Here is a 27,222-nt window from a genome sequence, read left to right as displayed (position 1 = left end):
TTATGTCTCTTTTTGGTCATTTTGTGTCTTTTTTTGGTCATTTTTGTGTCTTTTTTTGGTCATTTTTGCATCTATTTGACGTGCTTTTTCACTCAGACAACGACAAAACAAATATGCATATTTTATCTATGTGACGAAGATTTGAAAAGGGGAATAAACCATTTGCGCTTTTATTTTGTAAATGACAACTTCCGGTCGCAGAATATGAAATAATGGGCATTTTTTCGATTTAAATTCTTGTTGTTATAACTAGAAAATGAAAATGAAATACATTTTATCTATCCATTGATCCCTTTCTGACCCTGATGAAGTAAAAAGCTGTATTGTATTTTTAATTTAAGTGTTTTATTTTGAATCTAAAATCAAATAACCACTGTATATTGTTCTTTAAATATAATTTTGTGAATGACAAATCCAATGACCAAAAGATACACAGACCCACAACTTCCATTTAAAGTGTTTTGGGGTATTAAACTAAAACTAATTTCTTTTTTCTTATACATTTATTTTGGAATATTGACAGGAAGTCTAAACATTTAACTTCCGGTGTGCCTTGCCACTATAGACCTAGCAGATTAAGTACACTGTAAAAAAAAACCCTTACAGTATATTTATGTTAGAGATATGGTGTTTAGTACATTTAACAGTCAGGAAAAGTGTTTTTATAAAAAATAAATGCAAAAATTACAGTGATAGCTTGTATATGTAAAGCCCTGTAAAAGCCCTTTTGGGTTATATAAATAAAAAATGGACTTGAATTGACTATTATGCTGTAATAAATCCTGTTTTGGCTGATATAAACATTTACAGTGTTTCATTGTTACTGAAACTGAATTAACTCATTTATCATTTTACGTCTTTTACTGTCATGGTTTAACAGTTTTTCACCCTAAAATCTACAGACATTTTTTTATTTATATATGATATATGTGTTCAAATACCAATCACAAGTCAAGTCACTCCTAACTTTCACTTTCACTACTCATCGATTTCTCTATTTACATGATGAGCTACAGTGGTTGGCTAAGTTACCACTCACTCATGATTTGACCGTGTGCCATTGGCTGAAAGTCTGTGATGTGGGCGGGACTAATATTCGTGGACGTGTCGGGTCCGACAGGTGAACTAAAGGAAGGAAAGGATCTCTAATCTAACGGTAAAATCACTAAAATGACTTAAAATAGAGCTAGAGAGAAGTGAAACTAATATTTCACTGATTCCATGACAACAGTTGGCTGCATAAGAATATAATTGAATATTAAGGTGACATTGGAGTTGAATAGTTATCTGTAATGTAAAGTTAAACTGACTACAGTTAAAGGGGACTTTAGCAGAGAGGAAGTGAAGTTATGTTGTAATGTAACAAGCTTAATTAATGCTGTATAATGATTATTGTTATTGTTGGTTAAAATAGCTTTTACCGACAGTATGAAGGTGTGTAATGTAATGTTGTGTCTCTGAAGCAGGTAGATAGTTCATTTACAGGTACATCTCAAATAATTAGAATTTAATGAAAATGAAAGTGAAACACATACATTATATAGATTAATTACACATGTGAAATATTTCAAGCCTGTTTTTCTTGTAATTTTGATGATTCTGGCTTAGAAATAATGAAAACCCAAAACTCAGTGTCTCAGAAAATTAGAATATTGTGAAAAAGTTCGATTTTGTCCACAGTTGTTGTTTTTTGTGTCTCTTTTTGTAAATTTATGTCTCTTTTTGGTATTTTTGTGTCTTTTTTGGTAATTTTTTTTGGGTCCTTTTTGTATCTATTTTTGGTGTTTTTTTACACAGGTAAATCTAAAAAATTGAATATCATGAAAAAGTTCAATATTTTTTGTCAATCATTTAGGAAAGTGAAACTCATAATTTATATAGATACACAGTGGACCAACACCAGCAGAGACCCCTCTCAGTATAAAAGTAGAATCTAGCTGGTGAGTGTAATGTGCTGTTCCTGGGTCAGTGGTGGTTTGGTTCATGTCCTCTGCTGCTGTTGCTCCACTGGGTTTATCAAGTCCACAGTCAACATAGCAGCCAGGACATTTAGAGGAGGAGGAGGAGGAGGAGGAGGAGATGAGGAGGTCCATCTAGCAGGACATTTAGAGGAGGAGCAGGAGGAGGAGCAGGAGGAGATGAGGAGGTCCATCTAGCAGGACATTTAGAGTCTTCATGCTCCCACAAGCTCCCAGGAGATGCTGGTTTCGTTTTCCAGCAGGACTTGGCACCTGCCCAACTGGTAAAGGTACCAAAAGCTGCTTCAGTGACCATGGTGATACTGGGCTGGACTGGCCAGCAAACTCCCCATAGGAGTCTATGGGCTGTTGTCAAGAGGAAGGAGAGAGACACCAGATGACAACAGACTTTTCAGAAGCCTGACATTTGTGTTTAAAATATCATTTTTTTTATTGATCTTATGTAATATTCTAATTTTCTGACACACTGAGTTTTGTGTTTTCATTCTCTCTAAGCCAGAATCATCAAAATTACAACAAAAACAGGCTTGAAATATTTCACTCTGTGTGTAATGAATCTATATAATGTATGAGTTTCACTTTCTGAAATAATTGATCAAAAATATTTACCTTTTTCACGATATTCACATTTTGTGTTGTTTTTTGCTAGAATTAAAAAAGAGAAGAAAATCAGTGCTGGTCGGTGGACCAGTGTGAAATGTTTTGACAAATATCAGATTATTATATCTAGACATTTAACATGGTTTTCTTGAAAATTTTTTTGGTTATCATCAAGAAAACCATGTTAAATGTCTAGTTAGCAGCTCTTAAATTAAACTCTTATCAGATATTTTTGTTGTTATCATTATATTTGTGCAATCAAATGTACCTTTAGTTTTACCAGACATTAAAATGAACAAGAAATTGCAGAAAAAGGTGGTCTAATAATTTGTTCCATGACTGTATACATTAAACATGGAGGTTTGCAGTATTATGGATTGAATGTAATAAAACTGTTGTTTAAGCCGTTGACAAGCGAGAATAGGGTGGTGGCTTATCCTAAAGTGTTTATGCACTTTAATCCTCCAAGAATCGCCACCTTAACGTGGTGGAGGGTTTGTGTGCTCCAGTGATCCTGGGAGCTGTGTTGTCGGGAGCAGTAGCTCCTGGTAGGGTCTCCCAAGGCAAAGTGGTCCCAGTGGAGGGGCCAGACTAAGAGCCATTCAAAGACCCTTATGAAGCGGGAAAACACACAACCGAGTACCTCGCCCAGCACGGGTAAACCGGGGCCCCCTCCTGGAGCCAGACCCGGTTGGGGAGCACGCAGGTGAGCGTCTGGTGGCCGGGCCTTCATCCACGGGGCCCGAAGAAACCACGTGGACCCGCCGACCTGTTGGCCCACCCCCCGCAGAGTTAGGCTGAAGGGTCAGGAGCAGTGTGAGTCTGGCGGCAGGTGAAGGAGGGTACCTGGGCGTGCTGACGCCTGGAGCGTTACCAGCTAGAAATAGTTGGGCTCACCTCCACACATAGCCTGGCTCTGGACCAAACTCCTGGAGAGAGGCTGGGGGTCCAGGAGGAGCTGGACGTTGTGGCTGGGGAGAGGGGCGCCTGGAATGCCCTGCTTATCCTGCTGCCTCCGCGACCCGGCCCCGGATAAGCGGACGAGAATGGATGTTTATGCACTTTAACCAACAATGACACACATCAAGAGCAGATTTACATGGAAAACAATGGCTGTAGGTGTTTTTTAAGTCCATCATGTGCTGCTGATGTTTACTGATGTCACAGTAATGATTTGTAGTCGGCTTCAGCTTTACTCTGAGATTGAGGCAGGGCCCTCACAGAGATCTCCAGCAAAAAAACAAAAGTTTAACCTGGCTCAGTGTTAATCACCAGCAAAGCATAGGAAAATAATGCCAACATTTTTCACTTTTGTAACATGAACAGTGTATTTCCACAGTTCTTTTTACAATCATCACAACAGGAGATGGAGTTTCCCATGACAAACTGTTCTTTCTGTCCATAATATGCTTGAACACTGGGGAGCTACGCTAACAAATAGCTTGACTCTGTTCAGGAGTAAGTCATTACTGTGTCATTAAATCTGACCTGACTGAACATGTCTGTCAACATTGCTTGTCTTGTTTGCTTATAAATGTATTTATTCTGTTATTATTCTTTCAGATGGCTGCAGTCAGAAAGAAACTAGTGATAGTTGGTGATCAAGCCTGTGGCAAGACCTGCCTCTTCACCGTGTTCAGCAAAGACCAGTTCCCTGAGGTTTTCGTGCCCACAGTGTTTGAAAACTATGTGGTAGATATTGAGTTGGATGGTAAACAGGTAAGCTGTTTTTTATGTTTTTTTGTGAGTGTGTAGTTGGAGACACCTGAACCTCTTTCACACCAATGACCGGGGTTAGACCAGGGTTATCTGACCTTCTTTTATCATTTCAAAACAAGCAAGTTAAGACAGGTTTTGATGTATTGAATATACAGTCATGGAAAAAAAAAATTAGACTATTGTTTTTCCAACTGCAGCCACCGTCGCTTACTGTGCACAGTGTCCACTGCTTATTGTAAACAAACCGGTATGCTAACTGAACATAAAGTTTCTGCCACTGATCGTGAATTAACCGGCATGCTAACTGTGCACAGAGTGTCTGGTGCTTGTTGTAAACAAACAGAGATCGCTAAGTGAACACGAACTTCAAGATGTCAAAACCTTTAAAACTAGTTTGAGGATTCAGAAAGTGTGCAGCCTCTGAGCCCAGGACACAGTAAAGACATTCTGATGTCCACAGTGACATCCTTGGTGGTGATGTAGTCCTGTTCTCCTGTCCTGTTCTAGGTGGAGTTAGCTTTTTGGGACACATCGGGTCAGGAGGATTATCCCAGACTGAGGCCTCTGAACTACCCAGACACAGATGTCATCCTCATGTGTTTCTCCTTCGACAGCCCAGATAGTTTGGGTGAGATTTTCTTTTTGTTGTTGTTTTTCACAAACATTTTCATTGCATGTGCTCCTTGTTCAACATGTTCACCTTGTGCCTGATGCAGAGAATATTCCAGAGAAGTGGGCTCCTGAGATCAAGCAATTCTGTCCCAACGTGCCCATTATTCTAGTGGGAACAAAGAAAGACCTGCAAAATGATGAGCACACTCGCCGAGAGTTGGCCAAGATGAAGCAGGTCAGTGAGGTCTTTGTTTGCTAATCTACCAAAGGAGGAGGAACTACTCCCTTTTTTTTTTTTTTTTTTTTACCTTTTTCACTCAGTCAAATAGATATACAGTACAGCCCAAAAGTTTGGACACACCTTCTCATTCAATGTGTTTCCTTTATTTTCATGACTATGACATTGTAAATTCATCAAAACTATTAATGAACACATGTGGAATTATGTACTTAACAAAAAAGTGTGAAATAACTGAAAACATGTCTTATATTCTAGTAAGCAAAGGGTGGCTACTTTGAGGAATCTAAAATAAAAGACATGTTTTCAGTTATTTCACACTTTTTTTGTTAAGTACACAATTCCATATGTGTTCATTAATAGTTTTGATGCCTTCAGTGAGAATCTACAATGTAAATAGTCATGAAAACAAAGAAAAACGCATTGAATGTGTCCAAACTTTCGGCCTGTACTGTAAATGTATAACTTTTATAAAATCTAATTTTCTGGATATTTAAAAAGAAAATTAAATTACTACCATTAATATATATATGTATATATATATATATATATATATATACAACCATTGTTGCACACTGTCTTAAGTCATAACTTAAATGTAGTGCAGTCATTTGCTAATCCTAAATTCAAGTGTAAATATCCATCCATCCATCCATCCATTTTCCTCTGCTTATCCGGGACTCTGCGGGGGTCGCGGGGGCAGCAGGCTAAGCAGGGCGTTCCAGGCGTTCCTCTCCCAGCCACAACGTCCAGCTCCTCCTGGACCCCGAGGCGTTCCCAGGCCAGGAGAGAGATATAATCCCTCCACCGTGTTCTGGGTCTTCCCCGGGGCCTCCTACCAGTTGGACCTGGACCTCCTCTAACGGGAGGCGCAGGGAGGATCCTTACCAGATGCCCAAACCTCCTCAGCTGGCTCCTTTAGAGGAGAAGGAGCAGCGGCTCTACTCCGAGCTCCCTCCGGGTGTCTGAGCTCCTCCCCCTATCTCTAAGGCTGAGCCCAGCCACCCTACGGAGGAACGTAGATGGAGCGGTAAATCGAGAGCTTTGCCTTCAGGCTCAGCTCCTTCTTCACCACGACGGTCCGGTACAACGCCCGCATCACTGCTGACGTTGCACCCAACCTCCTGTCCATCTCACGCTCCGTTCTACCCTCACTGCTGAATAAGACCCCGAGATACTGGAACTCCTTCTCTTGAGGCAGTACCTCTCTCCACCCAGAGGGGGCAGTACCTCTCTCCACCCAGAGGGGGAAGTACCTCTCTCCACCCAGAGGGGGCAGTACCTCTCTCCACCCAGAGGGGGCAGTACCTCTCTCCACCCAGAGGGGACAGTCCACCGTTTTCCGGCAGAGAACCATGGCCTCAGACTTGGAGGTGCTGACTCTCATCCCAACCGCTTCACACTCAGCTGCAAACCACCACCAGCAATTCTAAGGTCACCAAACCGGATCCCTTCCTCCCCCCGGCTGAGCCTTGAGATCCTGTCCATGAAAACCACAAACAGAATCGGAGACAAGAGGCAACCCTGGCGGTGTCCACCAGCGGGTTCTTGGGTTGCTGCCACGACGCCGACGGCCTTCAGGCCACAGCTCCTACCAGCCGCATCAACAATTGAGGCTTTGAACATGTTGAACATGGCACATTCGGACTCCATCTCCCCAGCCTCACCCGGGATGCTGGAGAAATTCTTCCGGAGGTGTGAGTTGAAGACCCTGCAGACAGGGGCCTCCGCTAGACGTTCCCAGTTCACCCTCACTACACGTTTGGGTTGCCAGGTCTGTCCAGCAGCCTCCACCACCACCTGATCCACCTCACCACCAGGTGGTGATCAGCTGACAGCTCTGCTCCTCTCTTCACCCGAGTGTCCAGAACATAATCAGATCTGATAATACGATAATGAAATCGATCATTGATCTTTGGCCTAGAGTGCTCTGGTACCAGGTACACTTATGAACAACTCTTTGTTCTAACATGGTGTTTGTTATGGACAAACCGTGACTAGAACAGAAGTCCAATAATCAAACACCACTCTGGTTCAGATCGGGCCGTTCCTCCCAATCACCTCCTCCAGGTACCATCATTGTTACCCACGTGAGCCTTGAAGTCTCCCAGAAGAACTATAGAGTCCCCAGGTGGTTCCCCTGCAGGACACAACCCAGAGACTCCAAGAAGGCCGGGTACTCCGAGCTGCTGTTGGTGCATAAGAACAGACAACAGTTAGAGACCACGTCCCCAGAGCTAGCCGCTGGAGCCGGGGGTCAGGGGTCAGAATGCCCAGGTACCCTCCTTCACATGCTGCTGACTCACACTGCACCGACCCCTATGCCCTACTCTATGGGGGGTGGGCCAACAGGTCGGTGGATCCATGTGGCTTTTTCGGCCCCGTGGACGAAGGCCCGGCCACCAGACGGTGTCCTGTGTGGTGCCCTCCTGGATCTGGCTCCAGGAGGGGGCCCTGGTTTACCCGTGCTGGGCGAGGTACACCACTGTACAGGAATCGGCTTCATAAGGGTCTTTGAATGGCTCTTAGTCTGGCCCCTCCACTGGGACCACTTTGCCTTGGGAGACCCTACCAGGAGCTACAGGAGACACAACTCCCAGGATCACTGGAGCACACAAACCCTCCACCACGATAAGGTGGAGATTCTTGGAGGAGACGTGTAAATAGTTTATTGTAAATATACATATAGAAGTTGGGACAGGAGCAGGTTTACCACAGTGTTCCATCACCTTTTCTTTAATGTGCTGTGTACGTTTCAGTCAGTCCAGTGTGTACAATAAAAACCTGTTTTACAACACAGAGCTGAAGATACCTGTAGAAATAGATTCTATAGATAGAACATCTATGTTCTTGCTCAAAAGAGGTAAAGTTGTTAGCACAGAGATCATAAAATAAAGTTATCCCACATTTTGACCTTTAATTGACAATGTCTTTTATGTTTAAAAAAATAAAAATATATTATTTTATTTCTTATTAACATGATGTCCTGTTTCCTTGATATTTTTGGTTTATCTAAACAGGAACCAGTGAAGTCTGACGAGGCGAGGGACATGGCCAACCGGATGAACGCCTTCGGGTACGTGGAGTGTTCAGCCAAGACGAAGGACGGACTGAAGGAGGTGTTTGAGATGGCTGCCAGGGCGGCGCTGCAGCACAAGAAGGGAGGGAGCGTCTGCCTCCTGCTATAGGGGTCAGAGGTCAGAGGAGGAGGAGGAGGAGGAGGAGGAGGAGGAGGAGGAGGAGGAGGAGGAGGAGAAACAAACCAACGAACCAACAAACCCAGCACCACTGAATAGGTGTTAGAGGGACGAGCCAGAAAAGTTAAAGTGCAATTAAAAAAGGGAGTTTATACATTTATGCAGTGGTGGAAAGTAACTAAGTATATTTACTCAAGTGCTGTACTTCAGAACAATTTTGAGGTACTTGTACTTTATTTAAGTATTGTGAATGTTAAGTGATTAGACATGTTTTAATTAAACCACACAGCAGTATATTAAGAAGTTAAAATATGCCCTGTCTTTGCACTGCAAAAAAGGTGTTTAAAAACCAGATCAAACAGTAAATCTGAGGGAAATGATCTTGCTGCATGGACAGATAATTTACCTTGACAAGATTTATTAAATTAAGATTATTAAATCTAGAAATAAGCATGTTGAACACTTAAAATAATAAATGAACTCTTAAAACAAGATAAATTAAACCCGAGCAGAGTGACCTGATGATTATTTGGTTCTTACCAAGATAAAAAAAAACTTTATATTTAGAAGTGTTAGATCATTTATCTTGTTTTAAGAGCGTCCAACATTAAAGCACTTACATTAATGCATCAATGCAAATAATCTATTAATATATTTAGAATATATAAAACAATCTATGTGGGTCCATTCTGCATCACGAGTACTTTTACTTTTGATACTTTAAGTACACGTTGATGCTGATACTTTTGTACTTTTGTACGTTTTTTGAATGCAGGACTTTTACTGTAGTGGAGTAATTTCACAGTGAAGTATTAGTACTTTTACTGCAGTAAAGGATCTGAATACTTCTTCCACCACTGCTCATATTTAGTATGTTACTCCGTAGCAGCTCTGGGTGTTCCCTGATCAGCATGAACACACACACACACACACACACACACACACACAATGTCATCCTGTCTGAAATACTCAAACACTGATTTTTTTGTTTTGTTTTATTTACAGTACTGATTTGTTTACTGTAAGAATAAAAACAGTTAAACTTTGTGATTTTTAATGGCACTGTGTACGGCAATACGACACAGTAAACAATGCTGTTAATTTGATAATAATTTAATCATTACTCTTATTGAATTTACTAGTAATTGCAAGTAATTACTCTATACGCTAAAGAAAATAATATTCATTTAATTAAGTTAATTATTTAAACAGCATTTGTATCGGACTGATTCTGATCAAAATTATGATAAAAATGGAAATATACAGTCTTCTACTTTACTTTTCATACTGTCTACTGTGTTTTTTCTACAGTAAAGATTTAACTACTGTGATTTTTATTGTAAATTATACAGCACTACACTGTAAAAATCAAACACAGTGATGAACTGTGAATAATAGTAAATAACTGGAGATTTCACAACGACTATTTACAGTGTATACTTAATGGACTTTTACTTCACTAAATTGTTTTTGCAAACAAATAATATGAAGAGCTTGTAAAATATGATTAAATAAATGACCTAATAATAAAAACAACTGATTGACAGCAAATGAACTATTGACTATTTTGTTTAGTTTCGTTCAAGTAATTTTTCATGTAAAAACATTTAATGGATCAAGCTTTATGAATGTAAAAATGTGCTGCTTTTCCTTTTAATGTTAATGATTGTTCTGTATTAGTGATGATGTTAAGTTTGGACTAATACTGAAGGTGTCTCTGGGTTACTGTGACAGCTTTTCTTTCTATTTTCATCATTTTTAAAAACAATCACTCAATTATTGGAGAAAATAATTCTTATTAATAGTTCAAAATGAGCTCCACTTCACCCAACTACTAAAGTAAAATCCTCCTTTTACATTAATGCACCAGTAGTAGTAGTAGTAATAATAATATTAATAATAATAATAATCCATCAGTATAATATATAAAGCAGTTAAACATTGACATGTTTCTGATTTGAGTACTTTTCTTTAATACTTTTACATTTTTGTACTGACATATTTTTACTGATATCGTCAGTGCATGTTTATGTAACAGTGGCTACTTATGGTCATGTAGTAATAATAATAATAATAATGAATTATTACTTTGATACTGTTCTTTTGTAGTGGATTTTAATATTACAAACAAAATAGAAAAGAAACTGTTGAAAATAATACTTATTTATAGTTCAACATGAGCTCCACTTCACCAAAATACAGAAGTAAAATCCTCCTTTTACATTAATGCACCAGAAGTAATAATAACTAGAAAATTTCCTCTGGGAAAAAATTAGAATATTGTGAAAAAGTTGAATTTTGGAGTCCACAGTTGGTATTTTTCTGTCTCTTTTGGTAAATGTATGTCTCTTTTTGGTCATTTTGTGTCTTTTTTTGGTCATTTTTGTGTCTTTTTTGGTCATTTTTGCATCTATTTGACGTGCTTTTTCACTCAGATAAAATATGCATATTTGTTTTGTCGTTGTCTCTGTGACGAAGATTTGAAAAGGGGAATAAACCATTTGCGCTTTTATTTTGTAAATGACAACTTCCGGTCGCAGAATATGAAATAATGGGCATTTTTTCGATTTAAATTCTTGTTGTTATAACTAGAAAATGAAAATGAAATACATTTTCTCTATCCGTTGATCCCTTTCTGACCCTGATGAAGTAAAAAGCTGTATTGTATTTTTAATTTTAGTGTTTTATTTTGAATCTAAAATCAAATAACCACTGTATATTGTTTTTTAAATATAATTTTGTGAATGACAAATCCAATGACCAAAAGATACACAGACCCACAACTTCCATTTAAAGTGTTTTTTTGGGTATTAAACTAAAACTAATTTCTTTTTTCTTATACATTTATTTTGGAATATTGACAGGAAGTCTAAACATTTAACTTCCGGTGTGCCTTGCCACTATAGACCTAGCAGATTAAGTACACTGTAAAAAAAAACCCTTACAGTATATTTATGTTAGAGATATGGTGTTTAGTACATTTAACAGTGAGGAAAAGTGTTTTTATAAAAAATAAATGCAAAAATTACAGTGATGGCTTGTATATGTAAAGCCCTGTAAAAGCCCTTTTGGGTTATATAAATAAAAAATGGACTTGACTATTATGCTGTAAAAAATCCTCTTTCGGCTGACATAGACAATTACAGTGTTTCATTGTTACTGAAACTGAATTAACTCATTTATCATTTTACGTCTTTTACTGTCATGGTTTAACAGTTTTTCACCCTAAAATCTACAGACATTTTTTTATTTATATGTGATATATGTGTTCAAATACCAATCACAAGTAGCCTGGGTATACCCAGACTGCCTTGCGCGCTCAAATTTAATTTCGAACCTCCAGGCAGTCTGGCAACCAGGAAGCATTCCTAGCCCTGTTTTAGGATCCAATCACAGAGCGGGGAGGGACGGTGAGACGATGACGCGTACTACTCGGCACTTGGAAGTTTTCCGGATCCAACATGGCTGCTGCAGACGCGAAACTCTCTTTAGCTGCAGACGGTGTTTTAAATAGTTTAGAGCGAAAGGTCTCTCGGCGGCTCCGCTGTCCCCTGGCTGGTAGCCAGATCACCGGTAGCGGGGCTATTAGCGCCGCACGGGCGGTCTCGGTGGCTCGTAGCGCCGAGCCGGCGAGACCGCCGGTCACCGCCGGTGATCTTGCTCCGAATCGGAGACAGCGGAGCCGTCAGAGACCCCCAGCAGCTTGTTTGTTGCCCATAAAATCAGTGGATGTGTGGCTGAATGACATGAGGGGGAATAAAGCGTGAAAATAAATAATCTTGCAGAAAGCGAGAACTGGAGAAGCAAAGCAGCAGCTTTGCTTCTCCATCACACAGTAGAAAGCCAGCGGAGCAGCTTCTCTACAGGCTGCTCCAGCTCCGCTGTCATAGGGACAGATATAAAAAATCTTTCCTGCCACATGCCATCACACTGTACAATAACAAATAATAACCTGGTTCATTACATACTGTCTATGCACTTTATGTGTTTTTATGCACACTGTTCATTGCACCTTATTTGTTTCATAGCACCAACATTTTATACTGTATATTCATATTTATTCTGCACTGGAATTCTATTCTACTCCTTCTTTAGACACTTTATATTTTATTGTATTTTTATTGTATTTTTATATTTTATTGCTTGAAGTATGCCTAGGTTGTTCTTTTTACTTAATTGTGTTGTTATTGTCTCTGTGTGTAATGCTGCTGCTACACTGTAATTTCCCAGCTTGGGATAAATAAAGTCTATCTATCTATCTATCTATCTATCTATCTATCTATCTATCTATCTATAACACTCTCTCACAGACACACACAACAAACATCCATCTCTGTGGCTCTACTACGTCATCTGGTATAACTGATCTGATTGGCTAAGAGCTACCTACAGACGCTTTGATAGACATTCTAAGCGTCCAATAAACGGCTCCGGAGGATCGTAAACCACGCCTCCTCTACGGAGAAATCCATTGAAGGTGTCCAGACCAGATCTCCAATGAGATTTGGTCTGGTGTTAGCCAGGCTACATCACAAGTCAAGTCACTCATAACTTTCACTTTCACTACTCATCGATTTCTCTATTTACATGATGAGCTACAGTGGTTGGCTTAGTTACCACTCACTCATATTTGACCGTGTGCCATTGGCTGAAAGTCTGAGATGTGGGCGGGACTAATATTCGTGGACGTGTCGGTTCCGACAGGAGAACTAAAGGAAGGAAAGGATCTCTAATCTAACGGTAAAATCACTAAAATGACTTAAAATAGAGCTAGATAGAAGTTAAACTAATATTTCACTGATTCCATGACAACAGGCTGCATAAGAATATAATTGAATATTAAGGTGACATTGGAGTTGAATAGTTATCTGTAATGTAAAGTTAAACTGACTACAGTTAAAGGGGACTTTAGCAGAGAGGAAGTGAAGTTATGTTGTAATGTAACAAGCTGAATTAATGCTGTATAATGATTATTGTTATTGTTAAAATAGCTTTTACCGACAGTATGAAGGTGTGTAATGTAATGTTGTGTCTCTGAAGCAGGTAGATAGTTCATTTACAGGTACATCTCAAATAATTAGAATTTAATGAAAATGAAAGTGAAACTTTTTTTTATCTTGTAATTTTGATGATTCTGGCTTAGAAATAATGAAAACCCAAAACTCAGTGTCTCAGAAAATTAGAATATTGTGAAAAAGTTCAATTTTGGAGTCCACAGTTGGTATTTTGTGTCTCTTTTGGTAAATTTATGTCTCTTTTTGGTCATTTTGTTTCTTTTTTGGTCATTTTTTGGGTGTCTTTTTGGGTCCTTTTTGTATTTATTTTTGGTCATTTTGTGTGTGTGTGTGTTTTTGACACAGGTAAATCTAAAAAAATTAGAATATCATGAAAAAGTTCAATATTTTTTGTCAATCATTTAGGAAAGTGAAACTCATAATTTATATAGATACACAGTGGACCAACACCAGCAGAGACCCCTCTCAGTATAAAAGTAGAATCTAGCTGGTGAGTGTAATGTGCTGTTCCTGGGTCAGTGGTGGTTTGGTTCATGTCCTCTGCTGCTGTTGCTCCACTGGGTTTATCAAGTCCACAGGCAACATAGCAGCCATCTAGCAGCATTCTAGATTCTAGATTATTCATGCTTCTTGGCACCTCCCCACACTGGCAAAGGTACCAAAAGCTGCTTCAGTGACCATGGTGATACTGGGCTGGACTGGCCAGCAAACTCCCCATAGGAGTCTATGGGCTGTTGTCAAGAGGAAGGAGAGAGACACCAGATGAGCTGAAGGCTGCTATAAAAGCAACATGGTGCTGTAGGCTGATCTCCTCCATGCCACCAAGTATTAATTCACTAATTCATGATTCAAAAGGAGCCCAACCAAGTATTGATGGACAGAAATGAACAGACTTTTCAGAAGCCTGACATTTGTGTTTAAAATATCATTTTTTTTATTGATCTTATGCAATATTCTAATTTTCTGACACACTGAGTTTTGGGTTTTCATTCTCTCCAAGCCAGAATCATCAAAATTACAACAAAAACAGGCTTGAAATATTTCACTCTATGTGTAATGAATCTATATAATGTATGAGTTTCACTTTCTGAAATAACTGATCAAAAATATTTACCTTTTTCACGATATTGTATTGTGAGTGTTGTTTTTTGCGAGAATGAAAAAAAAGAAAATCAATGCTAGTCGGTGGACCAGTGTGAAATGTTTTGACAAATATCAGATTATTATATCTAGACATTTAATAGGTTTTCTTGAAAATGATTTTGGTTATCATCAAGAACACCATGTTAAATGTCTAGTTAGCAGCTCTTAAATTAAACTCTTATCAGATATTTTTGTTGTTATCATATTTGTGCAATCAAATGTACCTTTAGTTTTACCAGACATTAAAATGAACAAGAAATTGCAGAAAAAGGTGGTCTAATAATTTGTTCCATGACTGTATACATTAAATATGGAGGTTTGCAGTATTATGGATTGAATGTAATAAAACTGTTGTTTAAGCCGTTGACAAGCGAGAATAGGGTGGTGGCTTATCCTAAAGTGTTTATGCACTTTAATCCTCCAAGAATCGCCACCTTAACGTGGTGGAGGGGTTTGTGTGCTCCAGTGATCCTGGGAGCTGTGTTGTCGGGAGCAGTAGCTCCTGGTAGGGTCTCCCAAGGCAAAGTGGTCCCAGTGGAGGGGCCAGACTAAGAGCCATTCAAAGACCCTTATGAAGCGGGAAAACACACAACCGAGTACCTCGCCCAGCACGGGTAAACCGGGGCCCCCTCCTGGAGCCAGACCCGGTTGGGGAGCACGCAGGTGAGCGTCTGGTGGCCGGGCCTTCATCCACGGGGCCCGAAGAAACCACGTGGACCCGCCGACCTGTTGGCCCACCCCCCGCAGAGTTAGGCTGAAGGGTCAGGAGCAGTGTGAGTCGGGCGGCAGGTGAAGGAGGGTACCTGGGCGTGCTGACCCCTGACCCCCGGCTTCAGCAGCTCTGGAGACGTGGAACGTCACCTCGCTGGCGGGGAATGAGCCTGAGCTTGTGCAGGAGGTGGAGCGTTACCAGCTAGAAATAGTTGGGCTCACCTCCACACATAGCCTGGCTCTGGACCAAACTCCTGGAGAGAGGCTGGACTGGGACAGTGCCAGTGGAGTGGCAGACCGGGGTGGTGGTTCCCATTTTTAAAAAGGTCCGGAGGGTGTGTTCCAATTACCGTGGAATCACACTGCTCAGCCTCCCGGGAAAGTCTACTCCAGGGTGCTGGAAAGGAGGCTCCTGGAACCTCAGATTCAGGAGGAACAATGCAGCTTCCGTCCTGGCCGTGGAACAACGGACCAGCTCTTTACCCTCCCAGACTTCTGGAGGGGTCATGGGAGTTTGCCCATCCAGTCTACATGTGTTTTGTGGACTTGGAGAAGGCCTATTACCGTGTCCCTCGGGGAGTCTTGTGGGGGGTACTGAGGGAATATGGGGCACAGGGCTCGTTGCTACGAGCTATCCGGTCCCTATACAACCAAAGTGAGAGCTGTGTCCGCATACTCGGCACAACGTCAAACACGTTCCCAGTGGGTGTTGGCCTCCGCCAGGGTTGCCCCTTGTCTCTGATTCTGTTCGTGGTCTTCATGGATCTCAAGGTGCAGCCGGGGGAGGAAGGGATCCGGTTTGGTGACCTTAGAATTGCATCTCTGCTTTTTGCAGACGATATGGTTCTTTTGGCTTCATCAGACCGGGACCTCCAGCACTCACTGGGGCGAAGCGGTTGGGATGAGAGTCAGCACCTCTAAGTCAGAGGCCATGGTTCTCTGCCGGAAAAGCGGATAAGCAGACGAGAATGGATGTTTATGCACTTTAACCAACAATGACACATATCAAGAGCAGATTTACATGGAAAACAATGGTTGTAGGTGTTTCTTAAGTCCATCATGTGCTGCTGATGTTTACTGATGTCACAGTAATGATTTGTAGTCGGCTTCAGCTTTACTCTGAGATTGAGGCAGGGCCCTCACAGAGATCTCAAAAAAAAAAAAAAGTTTAACCTGGCTCAGTGTTAATCACCAGCAAAGCATAGGAAAATAATGCCAACATTTTTCACTTTTGTCACATGAACAGTGTATTTCCACAGTTCTTTTTACAATCATCACAACAGGAGATGGAGTTTCCCATGACAAACTGTTCATTCTGTCCATAATATGCTTGAACACTGGGGAGCTACGCTAACAAATAGCTTGACTCTGTTCAGGAGTAAGTCATTACTGTGTCATTAAATCTGAGCTGACTGAACATGTCTGTCAACATCGCTTGTCTTGTTTGCTTATAAATTTATTTATTCTGTTATTATTCTTTCAGATGGCTGCAGTCACAAAGAAACTACTGATAGTTGGTGATCCAGTATGTGGCAAGACCTGCCTCCTCATCGTGTTCAGCAAAGACTGGTTCTCTGAGGTTTTCGTGCCCAAAGTGTTTGAAAATTATGTGGCAGATATTGAGGTGGATGGTAAACAGGTAAGCTGTTTTGTATGTTTTTTTGTGAGTGTGTAGTTGGAGGCCCCTGAACCTTCTACCTCTTTCACACCAATGACCGGGGTTAGACCAGGGTTATCTGACCATCTTTTATCATTTCAAAACAAGCACGATAAGACAGGTTTCGATGTATTGAATATACAGTCATGGAAAAAAATATTAGACTATTGTTTTCCTCAATTCCTTGTTCATTTTAATGCCTGGTACAACTTAGGGTGCATTTGTTTGGACAAATATAATGATAACAAAAATATCTGATAATAACTGCACCACAACTGCGGCCGCCGTCACTAACTGTGCACAGCGTCCGCCGCTTATTGTAAACAAACCGGCATGCTAATTGTACATAAAGTGTCTGCCACTGATCGTGAATTAACCGGCATGCTAACTGTGCTGACTTCACATACTTCAAGATGTCAAAACCTTTAAAACTAGTTTGAGGATTGTTATAACCTTTATTTAACCAGATGAAAACCCATTGAGATCAGGATCTCTTTCACAAGGCTGACCTGGCCAAGAGGTCAGCAGCACACATCATAAAAACTATTACAGGGAGGTGACAGTAGACATTAAAACATACAGTTTTCAAAGTGCATAAGTGTTTTACAATAAAAAAGGGCGGGAACTTGTAACGTGAGCTGGTGCAGGCGGAGAGGCTAGCAGTTAGCATTAGCAGAGGCTCCGGATAGCAGGTTAGCTTGGAGAGATGACAGACACAGAAGCGGGGATTTCCACACGGCGGCTTCATTCTACAGAGTCTAAACATTGACCATACAAAGCCAGGTCTCCACAGCGCTACGTTCACTAACCATACAGGGATAGCAGTAGGTAGACAGCACAACCAACACCAACTCGTTAATATATACTGAGAGTTCTCTTCTGAGGAAAGTCCGCAGAGCAAGAGGCATGGTGAATGACCAAGGAGGCTCTGTATACACACCCAAACAGGAAAGAGGTGCCACCCCCTTGTGGCGCTATACCGTACTACAGTAATAGCACTTCTAGACTGACTGTTACAAACTGTAACAAACAACAATTTAAAGTTTAAAAACACAAGCACTGGTCGATGTTCTCATGCTGTCTCTTCCTCAGGATGGAACGGAAGAACTTCAGACAGTTTCAGTTCAGTCTGTAAGGTATTCCATGTCCAGGGGGCAGCAAAGCTAAAGATCTTTTTCCATATTCAGTCCTTACACGAGGAACACATAAAAGAGTAGCGCAGGAACGTAAGGCATAGTAACTGTTTTTTCTCTGCAATAAGGAGCACAAATAGGGAGGAATCAAGCCTAAGAGAGTCTTATAAATTAGCATCATGGTCACCTAACATATATATTACAAAATAAATGAAAAAAAATGCTCTTCTTCTTTTCTCTTCTTCTCTTCTTTAACATATAGCACTCCTGTAGTGATGACAGTTAGCTCTTAAAGTTATGTACTTACTTATTCCTGTGGTCTAAGTCTAGTACCATCAGGTTGAATGCACTTATTGAAAGTCGCTTTGGACAAAAGCGTCAGATAAATGACATGTAATGTAATGTAAAAAGAGTCAGCCAATGTGTGTATCTGGGTGCACTCAAAGAAGGCAAGTCCGATTTCAAATACAATTCACAATAGTGGGTGAGACGACTGTAGCCAGTAACAAATCTCAGTGCTGAGTGAAAGACAGTGTCCAAGGACTTGAGACATTTGGATGAAGCACTCAAATAAAGCATGTTTCCATAATCAAATATAGGCAAGAAGGTCGCTGTCACTTATTTCTTTCTGACTCTGAGGGAGAAGCAGGTTCTATTTCTGAAAAAGAACCCAAGCTTCACCCTAAGTTTAGTGACCAGAAGGCCTGAGGATTCAGAAAGTGTGCAGCCTCTGAGCCCAGGACACAGTAAAGATATTCTGATGTCCACAGTGACGTCCTTGGTGGTGATGTAGTCCTGTTCTCCTGTCCTGTTCTAGGTGGAGTTAGCTCTTTGGGACACATCGGATTTGGAGGATTATGTCAGACTGAGGCCTTTGTACTACCGAGACACAGATGTCATCCTCATGTGTTTCTCCATCGACAGACCAGATAGTTTGGGTGAGATTTTCTTTTTGTTGTTGTTTTTCACAAACATTTTCATTGCACATACTCCTTGTTCAACATATTCACCTTGTGCCTGATGCAGAGAATATTCCAGAGAAGTGGATTCCTGAGGTCAAGCGCTTCTGTCCCAACGTGCCCATTATTCTAGTGGGAACAAAGAAAGACCTGCGAAATGATGAGCACACTCGCCGAAAGTTGGCCAAGATGAAGCAGGTCAGTGAGGTCTTTGTTTGCTAATCCTACTAAGGAGGAGGAACTACTCCCAGATTTTTTTTTTCACTCAGTCAAATAGATATAAATGTATAACTTTTATAAATCGTGATCTAGATATTTTTTTATATTCTGTCTGTCACTGTTAATAAACCTACCATCCTCCGGATGTCTGAGCTCCTCCCCCTATCTCTGAGGCTGAGCCCAGCCACCCTACGGAGGAAACTCATTTCAGCCACTTGTATCCGTGATCTCGTTCTTTTGGTCACTACCCAATGCTCATGACCATAGGTGAGGGTTGGAACGTAGATGGAGCGGTAAATCGAGAGCTTTGCCTTCAGGCTCAGCTCCTTCTTCACCACGACGGTCCGGTACAACGCCCACATCACCGCTGACGCTGCACCAAACCGCCGTCCATCTCACGCTCCGTTCTACCCTCACTGCTGAACAAGACCCCCAGATACTGGAACTCCTTCTCTTGAGGCAGTAGCTCTCTCCACCCAGAGGGGGCAGTACCTCTCTCCACCCAGAGGGGGCAGTCCACCGTTCTCACCCAGAGAACCATGGCCTTGGAAGACTTGGAAGTGCTGCAACCACTCCACACCCGGCTGCTAACCACCCCAATGAATGCTGAAGGTCCCGGTCTAATGAAGCCAAAAGAAAAACATTGTCTGCAAAAAGCAGAGATGTAATTCTAAGGTCACCAAACCGGATCCCATCCTCCCCCTGGCTGCGCCTTGAGATCTTGTCCATGAAAACCACGAACAGAATCGGAGACAAGGGGCAACGCTGGCGGAGGCCAACACCCACCGGGAACGTGTTTGACGTTGTGCCGAGTATGCGGACACAGCTCTCACTTTGGTTATATAGGGACCGGATAGCTCGTAGCAACCAGCCCGGTAACCCATACTCCCGCAGTACCCCCCACAAGACTCCCGAGGGACATGGTCGTAAGCCTTCTCCAAGTCCACAAAACACATGTAGACTGGATGAGCAAACTCCCATGACCCCTCCAGAAGTCTGGGAGGGTAAAGAGCTGGTCCGTTGTTCCACGGCCAGGACGGAAGCTGCATTGTTCCTCCTGAATCTGAGGTTCGACAATCAGCCGGAGCCTCCTTTCAGCACCCTGGAGTAGACTTTCCCGGGGAGGTTGAGCAGTGTGATTCCACGGTAACTGGAACACACCCTCCGGTCCCTTTTTAAAATGGGAACCACCACCCCGGTCTGCCACTCCACTGGCACTGTCCCAGACCTCCACGCAACACTCAAGAGGCGTGTCAGCCATGACAGCCCAACAGAGTCCAGAGTCTTCAGCATCTCAGGGCGAATCTCATCCAACCCTGGTACCTTGCCGCTGGGCAGCTTTTTAACTACCTCGGTGACTTCTGCCAGGGATACTGATGAGTCTTCCCCTGAGTCTTCAGACTCTGCCTCCTCCACAGAGGACGTGTTGGCTGGATTAAGGAGTTCCTCAAAGTGTTCTTTCCACCGTCTGAGGACATCCCCAGGTCAGGTCAGCAGGTCTCCTCCCCCGCTGAACACAGCTTGGGCCAAGCCCTGCTTTCCCTTCCTGAGTCGCCTGACGGTTTCCCAGAACCTCTTTGAGGCCGACTGAAAGTCCTCCTCCATGGCCTCCCGGAATTCCTCCCATACCCGAGTTTTTGCTTCAGCGACTGCCGCAGCTTCAGCCCTTCTGGCCGAACGGTACCTATCTGCTGCTTCCAGAGACCCCTCAGCCAGCCAAGTCCGAAAGGCCTCCTTCTTCAGCCTGACGGCCTCCCTCACCACTGGTGTCCACCAGCAGGTTCTTGGGTTGCCGCCGACGGCCTTCAGTCCACAGCTCCTACCAGCCGCGTCAACAATTGAGGCTTTGAACATGTTTAACATGGCCCATTCTGACTCATCTCCCCAGCCTCACCCAGGATGCTGGAGAAATTATTTCGGAGGTGTGAGTTGAAGACCCTGCAGACAGGGACCTCCGCTAGACGTTCCCAGTTCACCCTCACTACACGTTTGGGTTGCCAGGACTGTCCAGCAGCCTCCCCCACCACCTGATCCACCTCACCACCAGGTGGTGATCAGCTGACAGCTCTTCTCCTCTCTTCACCCGAGTGTCGAGAACATGCGGCCATAGATCTGATGATACGATAATGAAATCGATCGTTGATCTTTGGCATAGAGTGCTCTGGTACCAGGTACACTTATGAACAACTCTTTTTTCTAATATGGTGTTTGTTATGGACAAACCGTGACTAGAACAGAAGTCCAATAACAGAACACCACTCTGGTTCAGATCGGGCCGTTCCTCCCAATCACCTCCTCCAGGTACCATCATCGTTACCCACGTGATCGTTGAAGTCTCCCAGAAGAACTATAGAGTCCCCAGGTGGTTCCCCTGCAGGACACCACCCAGAGACTCCAAGAAGGCCGGGTACTCCGAACTGCTGTTGGTGCATAAGAACAGACAACAGTCAGAGACCTTCTCCTCCTCTGGTTCCTCTGGTTCCTCAGGGAGAACTCCAACACAGCGGCGCTCAACCGTGGGCTTGTGAGTATCCCCACACCCACCCACAGCCTGTCACCCTGGGCAACAACAGGAGAGAGTCCAGCCTCTCACCATGGGCAACAACAGGAGAGAGTCCATCCTCTCACCCTGGGCAACAACAGGAGAGAGTCCAGCCTCTGACACTGGGCAACAACAGGAGAGAGTCCAGCCTCTCACCCTGGGCAACAACAGGAGAGAGTCAAGCCTCTCACCCTGGGTAACAACAGGAGAGATTCAAGCCTCTCACCCTGGGTAACAACAGGAGAGATTCAAGCCTCTCACCCTGGGTAACAACAGGAGAGAGTCCAGCCTCTCACACTGAGCAACAACAGGAGAGAGTCCAGCCTCTCACCCTGGGTAACAACAGGAGAGAGTCAAGCCTCTCACCCTGGGTAACAACAGGAGAGATTCAAGCCTCTCACCCTGGGTAACAACAGGAGAGATTCAAGCCTCTCACCCTGGGTAACAACAGGAGAGAGTCTCACCCTGGGTAACAACAGGAGAGAGTCCAGCCTCTCACCCTGGGTAACAACAGGAGAGAGTCAAGCCTCTCACCCTGGGTAACAACAGGAGAGATTCAAGCCTCTCACCCTGGGTAACAACAGGAGAGAGTCTCACCCTGGGTAACAACAGGAGAGAGTCCAGCCTCTCACCCCGGGCAACAACAGGAGAGAGTCCAGCCTCTCACCCCGGGCAACAACAGGAGAGAGTCTCACCCTGGGTAACAACAGGAGAGAGTCCAGCCTCTCACCCTGGGCAACAACAGGAGAGAGTCCAGCCTCTCTCCAGGAGTTTGGTCCAGAGCCAGGCTATGTGTGGAGGTGACCAAGTTGGTCACCTCCACCTCCTGCACAAGCTCGGGCTCCTTCCCGCCAGCGAGGTGACGTTCCACGTCCCCAGAGCTGCTGGAGCCGGGGGTCAGGGGTCAGGGGTCAGCACGCCCAGGTACCCTCCTTCACCTGCTGCCCGACTCAAACTGCACCCGACCCCTATGCCCTACTCTGTGGGGGGTGGGCCCACAGGTCAGTGGATCCATGTGGCTTTTTCAGGCTGATCCCAGCCGGGCTGCATGGACGGAGGCCTGGCCACCGAACCCCTCCACCACGATAAGGTTGTGATTCTTGGAGGAGAAGTGTAAATAGTGTAGTGTCAATATACATATAGAAGTTGGGACAGGAGCAGGTTTACCACAGTGTTCCATCACCTTTTCTTTAATGTGCTGTGTACGTTTCAGTCAGTCCAGTGTGTACAATAAAAACCTGTTTTACAACACAGAGCTGAAGATACCTGTAGAAATAGTTTCTATAGATAGAACATCTGTGTTCTTGCTCAAAAGAGGTAAAGTTGTTAGCATAGAGATCATAAAATGAAGTAATCCCACATTTTGACCTTTAATGGACAATGTCTTTTATGTTTAAAAAAATAAAAATATATTATTTTATTTCTTATTAACATGATGTCCTGTTTCCTTGATATTTTTGGTTTATCTAAACAGGAACCAGTGAAGTCTGACGAGGCGAGGGACATGGCCAACCGGATAAACGCCTTCGGGTACTTGGAGTGTTCAGCCAAGACGAAGGACGGAGTGAAGGAGGTGTTTGAGATGGCCGCCAGGGCGGCGCTGCAGCACAAGAAGGGAGGGAGCGTCTGCCTCCTGCTATAGGGGTCAGAGGTCAGAGGAGGAGGAGGAGGAGGAGGAGGAGGAGGAGGAGGAGAAACAAACCAACGAACCAACAAACCCAGCACCACTGAATAGGTTTTGGAGGGACGAGCCAGAAAAGTTAAAGTGCAATTAAAAAAGGGAGTTTATACATTTATGCAGTGGTGGAAAGTAACTAAGTATATTTACTCAAGTGCTGTACTTCAGAACAATTTTGAGGTACTTGTACTTTACTTAAGTATTGTGAATGTTAAGTGATTAGACATGTTTTAATTAAACCACATAACAGTATATTAAGAAGTTAAAATGTGCCCTGTCTTTGCACTGCAAAAAAGGTGTTTAAAAACCAGATCAAACAGTAAATCTGAGGGAAATGATCTTGCTGCATGGACAGATAATTTACCTTAACAAGATTTATTAAATTAAGATTATTAAATCTAGAAATAAGCATGTTGAACACTTAAAATAATAAATGAACTCTTAAAACAAGATAAATTAAACCCGAGCAGAGTGACCTGATGATTATTTGGTTCTTACCAAGATAAAAATAACTTTATATTTAGAAGTGTTAGATCATTTATCTGGTTTTAAGAGCGTCCAACATTAAAGCACTTACATTAATGCATCAATGCAAATAATCATAAAATGATATATTTAGAATATATAAAACAATCTAAGTGGGTCCATTCTGCATCACGAGTACTTTTACTTGTCATGCTGTCTGAAATACTCAAACACTGATTTTTTTGTTTTGTTTTATTTACAGTACTGATTTGTTTACTGTAAGAATAAAAACAGTTAAACTTTGTGATTTTTAATGGTACTGTGTACGGCAATACGACACAGTAAACAATGCTGTTAATTTGATAATAATTTAATCATTACTCTTATATAAAGAACTAGTAATTGCAAGTAATTACGCTATACGCTAAAGACAATAATATTAATTTAATTAAGTTAATTATTTAAACAGCATTTGTATCGGACTAATTCTGATCAAAATTATGATAAAAATGTAAAAATACAGTCGTCTACTTTACTTTTCATACTGTCTACTGTGTTTTTTCTACAGTAAAGATTTAACTACTGTGATTTTTATTTTTCCTTTTAATGTTAATGATTGTTCTGTATTAGTGATGATGTTAAGTTTGGACTAATACTGAAGGTGTCTCTGGGTTACTGTGACAGCTTTTCTTTCTATTTTCATCATTTTTAAAAACAATCACTCAATTATTGGAGAAAATAATTCTTATTAATAGTTCAAAATGAGCTCCACTTCACCCAACTACTAAAGTAAAATCCTCCTTTTACATAAATGCACCAGTAGTAGTAGTAATAATAATAATAATATTAATAATAATAATCCATCAGTATAATATATAAAGCAGTTAAACATTGACATGTTTCTGATTTGAGTACTTTACTTTAATACTTTAAGTATTACTTTATGGTCATGTAATAATAATAATAACACTGAATTATTACTTTGATACTGTTCTTTTGTGGTGGATTTTAATATTACAAACAAAATAGAAAAGAAACTGTTGAAAATAATACTTATTAATAGTTCAACATGAGCTCCACTTCACCAAACTACAGAAGTAAAATCCTCCTTTTACATTAATGCACCAGAAGTAATAATAACTAGAAAATTTCCTCTGGGAAAAAAATAGAATATTGTGAAAAAGTTGAATTTTGGAGTCCACAGTTGGTATTTTTCTGTCTCTTTTGGTAAATTTATGTCTCTTTTTGGTCATTTTGTGTCTTTTTTTTGGTCATTTTTGTGTCTTTTTTGGTCATTTTTGCATCTATTTGACGTGCTTTTTCACTAAGACAACGACAAAACAAATATGCATATTTTATCTATGTGACGAAGATTTGAAAAGGGGAATAAACCATTTGCGCTTTTATTTTGTAAATGACAACTTCCGGTCGCAGAATATGAAATAATGGGCATTTTTTCGATTTAAATTCTTGTTGTTATAACTAGAAAATGAAAATGAAATACATTTTATCTATCCATTGATCCCTTTCTGACCCTGATGAAGTAAAAAGCTGTATTGTATTTTTAATTTTAGTGTTTTATTTTGAATCTAAAATCAAATAACCACTGTATTTTGTTTTTTAAATATAATTTTGTGAATGACAAATCCAATGACCAAAAGATACACAGACCCACAACTTCCATTTAAAGTGTTGTTTTGGGTATTAAACTAAAACTAATTTCTTTTTTCTTATACATTTATTTTGGAATATTGACAGGAAGTCTAAACATTTAACTTCCGGTGTGCCTTGCCACTATAGACCTAGCAGATTAAGTACACTGTAAAAAAAACCCAAAAAACCCTTACAGTATATTTATGTTAGAGATATAGTGTTTAGTACATTTAACAGTGAGGAAAAGTGTTTTTATAAAAAATAAATGCAAAAATTACAGTGATGGCTTGTATATGTAAAGCCCTGTAAAAGCCCTTTTGGGTTATATAAATAAAAAATGGACTTGAATTGACTATTATGCTGTAAAAAATCCTCTTTCGGCTGACATAGACAATTACAGTGTTTCATTGTAACTGAAACTGAATTAACTCATTTATCATTTTACGTCTTTTACTGTCATGGTTTAACAGTTTTTCACCCTAAAATCTACAGACATTTTTTTATTTATATGTGATATATGTGTTCAAATACCAATCACAAGTAGCCTGGGTATACCCAGACTGCCTTGCGCGCTCGAATTTAATTTCGAACCTCCAGGCAGTCTGGCAACCAGGAAGCATTCCTAGCCCTGTTTTAGGATCCAATCACAGAGCGGGGAGGGACGGTGAGACGATGACGCGTACTACTCGGCACTTGGAAGCTTGTAGTTTTCCGGATCCAACATGGCTGCTGCAGATGCGAAACTCTCTTTAGCTGCAGACGGTGTTTTAAATAGTTTAGAGCGAAAGGTCTCTCGGCGGCTCCGCTGTCCCCTGGCTGGTAGCCAGATCACCGGTAGCGGGGCTATTAGCGCCGCACGGGCGGTCTCGGTGGCTCGTTGCGCCGAGTCGGCGAGACCGCCGGTCACCGCCGGTGATCTTGCTCCGAATCGCTCCGAAGCGGAGCCGCCAGAGACCCCCAGCAGCTTGTTTGTTGCCCATAAAATCAGTGGATGTGTGGCTGAATGACATGAGGGGGAATAACGCGTGAAAATAAATAATCTTGCAGAAAGCGAGAACTGGAGAAGCAAAGCAGCAGCTTTGCTTCTCCATCACACAGTAGAAAGCCAGCGGAGCAGCTTCTCTACAGGCTGCTCCAGCTCCGCTGTCATAGGGACAGATATAAAAAATCTTTCCTGCCACATGCCATCACACTGTACAATAACAAATAATAACCTGGTTCATTACATACTGTCTATGCACTTTATGTGTTTTTATGCACACTGTTCATTGCACCTTATTTGTTTCATAGCACCAACATTTTATACTGTATATTCATATTTATTCTGCACTGGAATTCTATTCTACTCCTTCTTTAGACACTTTATATTTTATTGTATTTTTATTGTAGTTTTATATTTTATTGCTTGAAGTATGCCTAGGTTGTTCTTTTTATTTAACTGTGTTGTTATTGTCTCTGTGTGTAATGCTGCTGCTGCACTGTAATTTCCCAGCTTGGGATAAATAAAGTATATCTATCTATCTATCTATCTATCTATCTATCTATCTATCCATCCATCCATCCATCCATCCATCCATCTATCTATCTATCTATCTATCTATCTATCTATCTATCTATCTATCTATCTATCTATCTATCTATCTATCTATCTATCTATCTATCTATCCATCCATCCATCCATCCATCCATCCATCCATCCATC

General features: G+C 41.6%; 2 protein-coding genes across 2 annotated transcripts; both read left to right on the top strand.

Annotated features, from left to right (window-relative positions):
• The first annotated feature begins 1,066 nt into the window (after window positions 1–1,066).
• LOC131971215 (rho-related GTP-binding protein RhoA-C-like) lies at window positions 1,067–8,336 on the top strand. Its single transcript, XM_059332537.1, has 5 exons — window positions 1,067–1,156; window positions 4,143–4,298; window positions 4,806–4,926; window positions 5,015–5,145; window positions 8,169–8,336. The coding sequence occupies exons 2-5, from the start codon at window positions 4,143–4,145 to the stop codon at window positions 8,334–8,336; spliced, it is 576 nt and encodes a 191-aa protein (XP_059188520.1). The 5' UTR covers window positions 1,067–1,156.
• A 4,503-nt stretch (window positions 8,337–12,839) lies between these two features.
• LOC131971212 (rho-related GTP-binding protein RhoA-C-like) lies at window positions 12,840–26,332 on the top strand. The gene is made up of 5 exons (XM_059332535.1): window positions 12,840–13,085; window positions 16,698–16,853; window positions 18,822–18,942; window positions 19,031–19,161; window positions 23,199–26,332. Exons 2-5 carry the CDS (start codon window positions 16,698–16,700, stop codon window positions 23,364–23,366), a joined length of 576 nt encoding a protein of 191 aa, XP_059188518.1. The 5' UTR covers window positions 12,840–13,085; the 3' UTR covers window positions 23,367–26,332.
• Window positions 26,333–27,222: the final 890 nt, after the last annotated feature.

The sequence above is a fragment of the Centropristis striata genome, chromosome 5, assembly GCF_030273125.1.
Source record: "Centropristis striata isolate RG_2023a ecotype Rhode Island chromosome 5, C.striata_1.0, whole genome shotgun sequence".
In the NCBI taxonomy this organism is placed as follows: Eukaryota; Metazoa; Chordata; class Actinopteri; order Perciformes; family Serranidae; genus Centropristis; species Centropristis striata.
The sequence above is the reverse complement of the archived record's forward strand: the minus strand, read 5'-3'. Positions and strand labels throughout refer to the sequence as shown.

Bases quoted from the DNA above. Each gene is read 5' to 3' on its own strand.
- LOC131971212 (XM_059332535.1), top strand. From the start codon at position 16,698: ATGGCTGCAGTCACAAAGAAACTACTGATAGTTGGTGATCCAGTATGT. The intron at 18,943-19,030 runs GTGAGATTTTCT...TGCCTGATGCAG, and splicing joins CGACAGACCAGATAGTTTGG to AGAATATTCCAGAGAAGTGG. The intron at 19,162-23,198 runs GTCAGTGAGGTC...TTATCTAAACAG, and splicing joins AGTTGGCCAAGATGAAGCAG to GAACCAGTGAAGTCTGACGA.
- LOC131971215 (XM_059332537.1), top strand. From the start codon at position 4,143: ATGGCTGCAGTCAGAAAGAAACTAGTGATAGTTGGTGATCAAGCCTGT. The intron at 4,299-4,805 runs GTAAGCTGTTTT...GTCCTGTTCTAG, and splicing joins TTGAGTTGGATGGTAAACAG to GTGGAGTTAGCTTTTTGGGA. The intron at 4,927-5,014 runs GTGAGATTTTCT...TGCCTGATGCAG, and splicing joins CGACAGCCCAGATAGTTTGG to AGAATATTCCAGAGAAGTGG.